The sequence below is a fragment of the Cricetulus griseus genome (assembly GCF_003668045.3).
Source record: "Cricetulus griseus strain 17A/GY chromosome 1 unlocalized genomic scaffold, alternate assembly CriGri-PICRH-1.0 chr1_0, whole genome shotgun sequence".
In the NCBI taxonomy this organism is placed as follows: Eukaryota; Metazoa; Chordata; class Mammalia; order Rodentia; family Cricetidae; genus Cricetulus; species Cricetulus griseus.
The window spans coordinates 16,740,351-16,752,738 of record NW_023276806.1 but is presented as its reverse complement, the minus strand read 5'-3'; the positions used below and the strand labels follow the sequence as shown (position 1 = coordinate 16,752,738).

At 40.3% G+C, this 12,388-nt stretch overlaps 1 protein-coding gene across 2 annotated transcripts in view; it reads right to left on the bottom strand.

The window, feature by feature from the left end:
• Positions 1–9,003: 9,003 nt before the first annotated feature.
• The window catches only part of LOC100752806 (guanylate-binding protein 1), a 29,145-nt gene continuing 25,760 nt past the window's right edge, over positions 9,004–12,388 (bottom strand). Inside the window, exons 11-12 of one of the 2 annotated variants that reach the window (XR_003481301.2) lie at positions 10,837–11,015; positions 9,004–10,432 (exon numbers count right to left, since the gene is read on the bottom strand). Coding sequence is in view for 1 of the 2 variants with exons in the window: in XM_027395873.2 (XP_027251674.1) it covers positions 10,349–10,432 (84 nt within the window). In the remaining variant the exon portion in view is untranslated. The remainder of the gene's footprint in view (positions 10,433–10,836; positions 11,016–12,388) is intronic. The other variant, XM_027395873.2, reaches the window with a different exon arrangement.

Here is a 12,388-nt window from a genome sequence, read left to right as displayed (position 1 = left end):
ACCAATTAAGATCATAATCCCATATATTGCTCAACAAGTTAAGATATTTTGTGGAACTGTGGATGATTGGGCCATTCTTCGATGTGGATTTTCAGGAGAAATAGATAATCATTATCCAAAACACCCTCTAATGTCATTTTTTAAAGAACATCCAGTCATTTTTCCTAAAATGACTGCAGCAGCTCCTATTGCTGGAGCCACAAACATTTTCACTGATGGATCCAAGACGGGCTATGGAGCCTATATGATAGAGCATCAGGATCCAGTGCAATTTCAATATCAGCCTGGCTCCCCCCAGATTATTGAATGTAAAATTGTTCTTGAAGTGTTTAGAAATTGCCCATTCTCCTTTAATCTGATTTCTGATTCGGCATATGTTGTGAATGCTGTTAAGGCCCTGGAGGTTGCAGCACCTATCAAACCTAACAGTACAGTTTGCAAACTCTTACAGGAGTTGCAAAAGTTGATCTGGCATCACATTCAGAAATTATTTATACAACACATTAGAGTTCATACCAACTTGCCTGGACCTCTATCAAAAGGCAATGAGATCGTAGATCTCTGTACTAGAGGGAAATATGTATTTTTCGGCTTCCTCTATGGAGCCAGCACAGCAATTTCACAAACAATTCCATGTATCTCCAAAAACTTTACAACAAAGGTTTCAGCTATCTCGAGCAGAAGCTAGACAGATAGTATTGAATTGTCAACAGTGTATAACCTTTTTGAACCCCCCTAGCCTGGGGGTCAATCCCAGAGGTTTATTGCCCTTGAAGATCTGGCAAATGGATGTAACTCATTTTTCAGGATTTGGGACTATTAAATATATCCATGTGTCTGTGGATACCTGTTCAGGCATCATCCATGCCACCCCTATGAGTGGGGAAAAGGCTCACAATATCATTGGACATTGCCTTGAGGTGTGGGCTGCCTGGGGAAAAACCTCAGCAATTAAAGACTGACAATGGTCCTGCTTATACAGCTCAATCTTTTACCTCCTTCTGTAAACAGATGGAAGTCCAATTAAACCATGGCCTGCCTTATAATCCCCAAGGACAAGGAATAGTTGAAAGAGCCCATCGCACATTGAAAGAATGTTTATTAAAACAAAAAGGGGGAATAGGCCATGGTAGAACACCAAAGGAACAACTATCCTTGGCTCTCTTTACTCTGAATTTTTTAAATTTGGATTCTCAAGGCCTTTCTGCTGCCGATAGGCACCAGACTCAGGCACCTGCTCAGAAGGGCTATGTAAAATGGAAAGATATCCTTACGGGTCTATGGCATGGACCGGACCCCGTGTTAGCATGGGAGAGAGGTTCTGTTTGTGTTTTCCCTCAGGATCAGCAAGACCCAGTGTGGATTCCAGAGAGACTAATGAGGAGGTGCAACAAACAAGATGAAGCCTCCGATATTGATCCTGCTGCTGACCTTGACAACACCGTGGCTGATCCAGGCCAGAGAACAAATCCTGTGGGCCATAGCGAAAGTGTGGCAAATTCCCTTGCCTGTTCATAGCACATCTAAAGTTTTGCCTGTTTTCTTTTCTACTAGTTGTGATTTGGGCTTGCCTTGTGTCAATTTAGACTCTGACACTGCCCAGTATTCAGCCACTAATATTTCTCTCCATGGAGCATTATGCTTCTCCCTTATTAATAATTCTAACCCATGCATTTGGTTGAAAAATGGTTCTGTTGGCAATTGGCTTGATCCCCTTACTAATTTAACCAGATCTTGAGTGCTATGCTCACCGAAGCCCTGACTCAGTTTGGTACAGGCGCTAGTTCTGGCTCTGGCACTGGTACAAATGGGACCAAAGATGTAAATATCACTACATTTCTGATGCTGATGGAGGGGTTCCGACCCTCAAATTCATGCTTTAGTCAAGAGAACTCCACTGCTCGACAAGTCTTGCCTTATTGTGCACCCAATCGAGGCTATCCTCCTCATTGGATGCCTTGTCAGAGTCCGGACCACAAACTTAAACAGATAGCTCCAGGTTTTGAATTTACTCCCCCTCTTGGCAAGTACCAGTATAACCTAACTCAAGGAGGTTCCCAAAGAACAGGCAGTAAAAATACCTGGCCATGGTTTCAATGGGTACTCTCCAATGAGCGTGGAGCATTTACTTCCCTTGAACCTTTTGCGGTTCTCCAGAATCTCTGCATAAGACTTCTTAATGTTTCTGGTACAAGGGATGAGAAGGGACCTTCTCTTAAGAATCTATCAATACATAAAACTTTGAATAATCTCACGGTTCCAGCTAGCCCGGTATGCTTAAAAGCTCCTTTTTTCTTTCTGCTCTCTAATGCTACTGATGCTACCAAAGAAGTGATCTCGTGCAATTCGACTGATGTCTTCTGCATTACTAATCAATGTTGGAATGGTTCTGCTAATACAGCAGTAGTGATGAGGATTCCTATGTATGTTCCTATTCCGGTCAAAGTGGATACAGGAACGTTTCCCATTACGGAAATCATCAGAACCAAACGGGATTTTGGCATAACTGCAGCATTGGTTACTGCCATTACCCTTTCTGCAGCAGCGGCTACGACTGCCGAAGTTGCCATGGCTGCTCAGGTCCAATCAGCTGAGACAGTCAATGACATTGTGGAAAAAACAGCTACAACATTAACTACCTTGAGATCTATTGATGGCCACTTAAAAACTGGCATTCTAACTGTGAACCAAAGAGTGGACCTGTTGCAGGAACAGGTGGATGATTTAGTAACCTTAACTTCCATAGGATGCATTCATTCCTTTTCTTCTTTGTGTATCACCTCCAGGATGGCCAATAATTTCATGGAGAACAGCAACTTCAGTTGGCAGCTGATGCCTATCTTCAGGGAAATTGGAGTCAACAGTTCGAGAACCTGACAGACACCCTGCCCACTGTTAATACCCTCTTAACTACCCTTAAGCAAGCCTTTAGTTTAGTTAAGGAATGGGCTGGAGTAGGGGTTATGTTTTCCATGATGTTGTTAGCCATTTTTGTTTGCCTGTGGTGCCTATGCAGGATTAGGAAGTCGCAAAAATCCCAAGCTGCCATGTTGGTACAGGCCTTTGCTGCTGTGGAAGCAGGACAGTCCCCTCAAGCATGGTTATCCATGCTGACAGACAAATAGATGTCTGTCTCACCCTTGCTGAGTAAGTGATGCGTATCTGAATCAGTCATGCTAAATGACGGGCACCTACCCTCTTGCTGAGCCAATAAGCATACATGTGTTCCCTTCAACCTAAGACATGAGCCTGTGAAGGCGACACAGTGACTCTTTGATGGGTAAGATAGGGACACTGGGGTTGAACCTAAGACAGAGATGACTGAAATCTGACAACAGATAGGTACTGCTACTCCTATAATATTAAAACAAAAAGGGGGAATTGTAGGGAACTGCAATATACCGCAACCAAAAGATGGCGCTGGTTTCCGCCCTCCGCCAGCCCGACGGCGAGCGCTCTCTGTGGTAAACAACTCCTAATTTGGGAAAGGTCATGTATCCTCTTAATTCTGCTTGGAGACAACCAATCCTGGCGCACCACGTAGGGTTAGGTGATTGGTAGATGTAGACTATATCAGGCCCGTCTCCCTCGACCCGTCGCCATTATACACTGTAAAAGCAAAGAGGTTCCCGATTAAACTGTGTTGAAGAAGATTCCTCGGTGTGGCATCGTTCTTGCTGGTCAAGGGTGGACGCCGGTAAGGTAAATGTAAGGTTCCCACTGGGTATCAAAAGAAGATATCGAATTATCTGGAAACTGAAGTTAGGGGTGGTTGTAAGCCACAACACAGAAGCTTCGAATCAAACCAAGGTTTCCTGGAAGAGGACCCAGTACTCTTAACTACTAAGGCATCTGTCTGGTGCCTACTTCCCAATTCTTGTTGGTGTTTAACCAAAGTTCTTAATCAATAATCCTTCTAGTTTAGGGAATTGTGGTTGGCTATGTGATCTTACCTAACTCTCCAGAAAGACTGTTTCTGACCTAAGTTGGGAAGATCTGTGTAATGAAATGCGGGAGAGTAACTGTAATTTCTTCTAGGCCCACCTTTCTTCTGTGCCTTCCTCTACATTGGGTGAGGCCCTGGGGAATGTATATGAATGGCAGGAAAATGTTTTACCTTGTGAATTTGTGGCCACATTTCTTTCCTTTCTATTGGAATCCATAGCTGATAAACACGGCAAGAGCTAATTTTGTGTTCACTGGCATAATGCCCAATGTGGGGCACACACTGTTGTTACTGTTGTATCAGCACCCTAGGAAGTACTAACTATAGAAAGAGGGTCTGAATCACCTTCCCTGAGACTGAATGCTCAGTAACAATTATACATTAGAATTGTTGGGACTTCAAACTAGATTCAAGATCCAAGTTCTCAGCACAAAGATTTATTTCTCTAAAGAATAAAAGGGAAGGGAATAAGAGACAAAAACAGGAGATAGAAGACTAGGGAGAAGGGGGAAAAACAGGGAAAGCAGAGAAAAGTGTCAGCCTAGACAGGTCAGGGATTTTATTGGGGGAGGATGATTATGAAAATTAATAGCCTATGGATAAAGAGACAGACGTGTCCCATTAACAAATGGAGCTTATAAGGTAAAAGTGAAACCCTATGCTAAAAATAAGTGTATAACTTTGATTGGGCATGTAAATTAGATGAGCATAAGTAGGTTTTTCATTCCTGGAATTCAATACTTTGATAGGTGGATTTGGTAATCATCCTCAGGAAGAGGAAGTGGCCAAATAAGGGAATAGACCTTGGGGGCTGGCTTTAGCGATGTTATCTTAATGTTTTTAGCTAACCAGAGGGGATGGGGAGAAGGCAAGGTCTGCCAGTGCTATTTGTGCAATGCTTGGGCCTCTGGATTCCCTTCAATTGTATTCTGATAGTCATGGAACATGAGTTATTATACAAATCTCTGTTCTTAGATAGGTTTTAACATAAACATCCAGTAAGTGTTGTTAGATTTGCAGCTATTACACTTTTTTCTTTAGTTATTATTTGGTAAATGTTCGTTTCTGGTTGTTGTTTGCATATAGAAATAGTTGATGTTTGGATTGTATTTGTTGACCAAGATAAGATGGTGAGGTGTGTGTGTGTGTGTGTGTGTGTGTGTGTGTGTGTGTGTGTGAGTGTGTGTGTGTGTGAGTGTGTGTGTGTGTGTGAGTGTGTGTATAATGTGTGATCTATGTATTTCCTGTGAGCATGTGTATGTGTGCATAAGGAGGCCAGAGGTCAACAATGGGCATCTATTTCTTTATTGCTACCTGTAAACGCTATGAGAACTGCTCTAACCCCTACCCAGGGTTCCAAAGGTGAAGGGCTTCTTAAGAGTGAAGGAGGTAAAGATTTCTATAGTAATTTCACGAACAATCTGAGGCTCATGCTCTTGTTTCATGTGCTCTTTATTATGCTGTTTCTACTCTAATAATCCTGTCCTACTTCTAACTCCTCCATGCTTCTTCTTCTAGCTGCCTTTTCTACTCTAAAAGGTTTTCTCCATCAGGAGCATTGAAGTTATAAAGCAGTTTCTCTCATTGGTCAAAAGCACATTCCTAGAGGAAGCAGTAAGGAGCTGAGCCATTTACCATGACAGCACAAGGGTCTAAGGCCATGGGAGCAAAACCGAGACCATACAGGTTGGGTGCAGTGCCCAGTGATAATTGTAAGACACAGAACTATTGCTAGGCTGGCAAATGAAAAATTAGCATGATTTTCTTAGTTACCTCGGCAGACATCCATGACTCTGATCTTGTTAAGCTGTAAGGTTTTCTATTTAAAAAGCCTTTGGTATAGTTTGACTTGCTCTAAGGTGAAAGTAAAATAATTGTGTGGATTTTTCTGATCAAAAGAACAAAGCAGATGGTTATAAGTCCATAGTCCTTGTGGGACAAATAGATCCAGTCATGAAGCATGTCCTAGTATATATTCTATACATCAAAACTATATAACTATATGAAAAGTCATCGTCCACACCATCCATAGAATATTAGCACACTACAGTGCTGTGGGAAGTATCCCCAAGCTGCAATGTGAGGGAAAGACATCTTCACACAAGAATCAGCAGTGGAAGCAGCTGTCACTTTCAGAAGGCAGTATTCCTTATTGCCTTGCAGATAAGGTTGAGATGTGCATCTATGGTTACAATATTACTCATTGCCTTGCTAAATATCTTATGTCTTTCAAGATACAAGAAACCACTAATGGATTGATCCCTGATGTATGTGTTCAACTCCCACTGCATAAATCCACAGTCCATAGCAACTACCCACCTTAGTTTTTGAGACAGACTTTCTCAACAAATCTGGATTCACATATTTGGGTAACTAAATTATTAGTTGTGAAAATAGTTTTGTAGATTCTTGGATTTTCAGTGTTATATTGTCCGCAAATAAAGATAGCTTTGTTTTATAATTTCTGGCCCAAATGCTTTAGTATGCAGTGTCAGGATGAATGTGAGTGGTGAGAATGGAAGCCCAAGGATTTTTCTTTGAATGCAGGGGCAAACATTTATTGTCTCTTTAACAATGATGCTGGTGAAGCCTTTTTTAATTTAAATTAGAAACAAGCTTCTTTTACATGTCAATCTCAGTTCCCTCCCCCTTCCTCCTCACCTGTCCACCATCAGCACTCTTGTCCCAACACCATTGTGCTCCCCTGGGACAATGAGGCCTGGTGAGGGCTTTTTGTAACTGCTTTTTATTGTCTCACAGAAGTTGACATCTGGCCTATAGTGGTGGTTCATCACTACAATCCCAATACCTGGAGAATGAAGAATTGGTGCAAATATATGGGTGGCCTGGGCAGTGTAATGAGACCCTATACCAAAACAAAAACCACCACAGCAAGAAGCAACCATCTCCAAACCCCAAAGCCCAAATGAAATGAAACAAGAGAGCAGACTTGCCCTGCACTGGGGACTGTTTTATCGTTCATGGTTACCCTGTCAGGAATTTTATTTCGCTGTTTGCAGAACCCAGCATTTTGTTTTGTCTTCTTAAGTTTTCAATCTGGTGATTTATGATTTTGCTTCAGCCACTTTCCTTAGGATAATTCAAACCTGATGTAAGTCAATTATTTAGCTACTTTTCTTGATATTCTGTCAGATATTTTGTCATGGAGTTTTGCATCTAATTTCATAAAGGATGTTGGACTATGGTTTCTCTGATTTGTACTTTTTTTTTAACTGACTTTGATATCGCGATAATGCTGTTCTCAAAGAATGGATTTGCATTTGCTGGAAGATATTCTGTAGAATTTATATTATTTCTTCTTTACACCTGCAGTAATAAAAAGCCTCCTGGATCCATAGAAGTAGCAGTAGATGGCCCTTGGACTGCAGAGCAGTGACAATTAGCATTGAAAAGCCATCCTTGGCAAAGCTGACTCACCAGGTATTTTTGCAGACCAGGAGTTGGCAAAACCAGGGCCTTAGTGAGTGAATGGTTGTTCCCCTAAATTTCTCAGGCACCACTACTATGCCTACCTGATTCGAGCAGCTGTGGAGCTCTTTCAACAACCCTTTGCTGGTGTGTTTTATACTTGTTCAGCACACATACAGCTGTGGATGACCAGGAAGATGATGCTTAGGTTGTGTAATTTTGATGAATAGAATTAATACAAGGATGTTTTACATTACTCAGACTGACATAGGAATCTCATTCACAAGGACAGCCTTTTATACAGACAAGCTAACTTTAGACTTCATAGCAAATTCAAAGCAAGCTGGTTGCCCCTGGAGACAATATCTGATTGTCCCTGGAGATGAATGCACCAGGTCATTTACACAGGTTTGTTTTGCTGATTCAAGGCCAGAGTTTGAAGCAAATTTAACTCCCCAACCTCAGGTTCATCCAATTTTTTATGTTGCCTGGGAACCCTCAACAAATTATAGCTACATGCAATGCCACTTGTTCACTGGCTGGTCGTTGATGACATTACTATTCTGAGAGGAACTACAGGATTTATCTTGGAGTTTGAGAAAGGGTAGGTTATGAAAATGTAACTTGTAATTGTCCAGAGTTCAGCTATGGGAGAGCAGAGCCAGAGGAGAAGTCAGTGAGGCAGAGATTGAGGAGAGAGAGGCAGCAGCAATGTAGGGGGACAGAAGGTCAGAGACTGCAAATAGCACAGGGATGAAGACGAAGAAAGATAGCAGCAAAGGTGGGGCAGAGAGAGAGAAGGACATAGCAAAAAGAATGATATAGAACTAATTAGGGAGAAACTGCTGAATAGAGCATTGGGAGGAGAGAGATAGATCAATCTTTAGGAAAGGAATTTTCAAGATGAAGTAAAGAGAAAGTTACTATCAGAAAGGATCTGCGTTTCCTTACTTTTTCCCCTCAGATAGAAAAGTCTAGCTCTTTCCACATTTGTGGATTATTTTACAGATCCTGGTGCCGACTGGGGGTGGACCCTTATAGTCAGCTACAAGTAGCTTTTAGATTTTTTTAAAATATATATATATAAATCTAATTTCTTGAGCAGATGTAATTCAGGTGATCATGTTTATCCTAAAAGAGTATGATGTTAATCATAATGATTATTAATGTGACAAGATCTTGAGTCACCCAGCGAACACACATTCAGAGATATCTGTGGTGCAGCTTCTAGACTGGTTAATGGAGGTGTGAAAACGAATCAAACTGTCGACAGAGAATTCCATCATCTGGAGTTTCTGGCTACATAAATAGGAGCCACTGATTGAACCAGCAGTTTTCATCTCTGTGTCTTCTCACCATGGATGAAACATGGCCAGCTTCCTCATACTCCTGACACCATGGTATCCATGTCATGAGGGGCAGTACCCTTAGACCGTGAACCAAAATAAACCCTTTCTTCCTTAAATTGCTTTTGTCAAGTATTTTGTTGCAGCAACCCAGGAATAACAAACATACTGAGTTTAGGGCTTTTTGCTTTCTTTGAGAAAATAGTTGACTTATCTGAACTGTCAAAGTTATTTACATGGAGTTGTCAGAATACTTATATTAAAAATGTTTGTGTTGGTAACAAGTGGTTTTCACAATTTTCATTGAATGTAGATAGTCATTATCCATGGTGCTGTGTCATATAGCGATATCTTGTTTGTTGTCATATGTCTCTACAGGCAGTGAGAAGGTATATAACAAGAACACACATATATTTTTTTTTCTGAGACTGATTTAATTTGCTTAAAATGAGTAAGTCTGGTCTTATCCACTTCCATGAAACAGGATGACCCTGATATCAATTGCTTTCCATATTTTTTAAGCAAGGTCTATCAGTGAACCCAGAGCCCATCTGTTGACTGTGCTGACTGACTAGTAGACCCCAGTGACCATGGGTACCCTTGCCCCAACTTACATTTGTCTACCACAATGTCTGGTTTGCTCTGTAGGTTATGAGATGAATTTACATCCTCATGATTGCACAGCAAACATTTTACTCACTGAGCCACACCCCCAAAACTTCTCAATCCCTTTAAAATCTGTTAGCCACTTACTTTGCATTTCCGGCAGTTGTGATTTTTTAGATATATTCCTTAGTACTAAGAACTGGTCAAAAATATGGGAAAATAATATTTGTTCTTCTTGGGTAAAAATCAACAGGATTTCAAACACAGCTGCTAATCAGAGTAAAAGAGTAGTGTAAGTTAATGTTTACAGATGAAACATTAAGATAGCTTTGATACCAAGAGATTACACACCATCATTTAAAGTCCATCTTTAACATTAGTATTCTACATTATGCTGACTTTATCATGTTAGTACATAATCACTGTCAACAGTTAAAACTTAGAAATGTCCCATTACAGTGTCAATCTACATGAACTGAAACATTTCCTTCTTTGGTCCATGGACCTGTGATTCAGCTTCTTGCTTTGCTAATGTTTTCTTCCATTTTTGTGTAGATATTATATATGGGTACTCTAGATTTCGATGCAGGTGTCTTGATTTACAATAGATTGTGTTGATTGGGTTACCCATCACCAGTGTCCACAAATCATGCCATTGCTGAAAGGTTGAGCACTTTTGATATAATAGATAACTTTACATTGTAAGGAATGAGGCTGGCTATTTCTGACCCATCACAGTCCTGCATAACTTGGTTCCTAGTTTGGTGCCAATGGTTCAGAATGTGGTAATTGCCCATGTGTATCCTTGAGATCATCTTAAAAAGGTACTTCTTTCTGAGTAGTGCTGTTGGTATATCCTCAATGGAATCCTAGATGAACAAACTTATATGAAGATAAATATAATTTCAAAGATTGTGCTGAATATCTATGCACATTTTTCAACCAGAGTTACTCTTGAGCCCAATTCTATACCATATTCAGCTCTCCTTCGAATGGCAGGATGGGACAACTCTTTAGGCCTTTAACTTATGACACACGGGTTTTTCTGCAAATGACTTAATTCTTCATTAATTTTTATTATTTTCTTCTCCACGTCTTCACATTTCTAAAAAGTGACAAGTAGAGACAATGAACCATTACAATGAGTAGATCCTTAGGTTCTATGCAGTTGCCATCATAATGTTTATTAGTAATTTCTTAAAATTTAGTAATACATTAATTTTTATTATCATTTTAATCTGTTTTTCTTTGTGAGTAAAATTTTATGTTCAGAGTGTTGCTTTTGCATTTCCTTTTTTGGAAATTTTAGACTCCTCCCAAAATTATGGCTGTTCTTGGGTAGCTATGGTCATTTTTCTTTGGGGTTATTTTAGCTAAGAAACAGTTCCATTGATTAACTTAAGGTACTAGTGTTGATTTCTATCATCAGTTGTCTACAACCAGTGTAGGTAATCATGCATTTGCCCTCTATATTTATTATCATAGACTTTAATACAAACTCCTACTCACCCCTTATGGAAACATGAAACACAGGAATGAATTCTAAATATCTCACTAAGGCATTGAATCTTAATCTACAAAATGTAGTTGGGATGGAGGTGGGGGCGTGGCAGAGTCAGGAACATCTCTGCTAGAGTCACAGGTATCCATGTTGGAAGTAACCATAGCACTCTTCTGTAATACCAGACCTGGAAGGCAGATATAACAGATCCTTGAAACTTAGTTCTCAGTGGCCAGCAAGAGTAGTCCCATCTGGGAGCTTGAGATTCAGAAAAAGAACCTGTCTCAACAAATAAAGTGGGGATGAAAGAGGAAATTGGAAGTAGATCTCTGGCCTTCACATCCATGTGCAGAGATGGATACACACTAACATGTACACACATGTGTACACTCAGAGAGAAAAAAGAGAGAGAGAAGAGATAAGGGGTGGGAAGGAGAAATTTAGTGTAGGCTTCCACAACTTTGTAGCAGGTTGACAGACAACAAGTATATGAGAGTTCCAGACTAAGATAATGAATTTCCTCATCTAACTCCCAACTGAATCCAAATTGAGAGCAGTGTACAGGAAAGAGAAGAGAGGTCAGACTGTCACATACTTATGAAGGTGAAATATTTCATCTCTTCATGGATACTCTTTTAGGAATAAACATTTACCATGTGAGATAGAAAAACTATCTTTGGGGATTACACTTTGGGAAAAACAGCCTAATCTATCGAATGTGTCTTATAACTAGTGATTTTTCTTTAAGACAGGAGCTTGTGCTCTGAGGGATTTTCAATTCCCTATATAGTTGAAGATGATGTTGACCTTTGAATCTCCTGACTAAATTTCCCAAAGTAATAAGATTGTATATTCTTTTAAAAATGAGTGAAGCTATGTAATAGGAATAGTTCTTGGTTCATAGAGTCTTAAATAGGAAATAAAGATATAAGAGAAAGAGCATAGCTGGGCCCTAATTGGGGACACCTGATACCAAAGGTCTGCTCACCAGATTGCAACTCAGCTGACAGGCTCCAGCACACCCAGAGACTGCCAAGGCCCTGCTAACAGTCCCACCTCCATCCACGATAAGAGAACTGACATCAGAGTATTGGAACTGTTTTCATTTACCAGAAGGGAACCTTGGTCCCATAACCACCAGGAGAGGAAGAGATTCCTGCTACACCCACCAGAAGAAAGGATGGGCAAAAGACAATATAAAAGCACATTCAACAACAGAAAAACCAATATGACACCACTGGAGACTAGGGACCATACACCAGCAAGACCTGAACATGGCAATGCAGAGGAAGCAGAAGAGAATGACTTTAAAAACATCTTCATGAAAATGATATAGTATCCCTCAAGGAGGACATGAGAAAATCCCTTAAATAAATGAATGGAAAAACAAACCAAAAAATACAAGATATCAACAAATCTCTAAAGGAAACAGTTCAAGAACTAAAAACTGAAATACAGACAATAAAGAAAGCACAAACTGAAGGAATGCAGGAAATAGAAAAGCTGGATAAATGGTCAGGAACTACAGATGCAACCATAACCAACAGAATCCAAGAGATG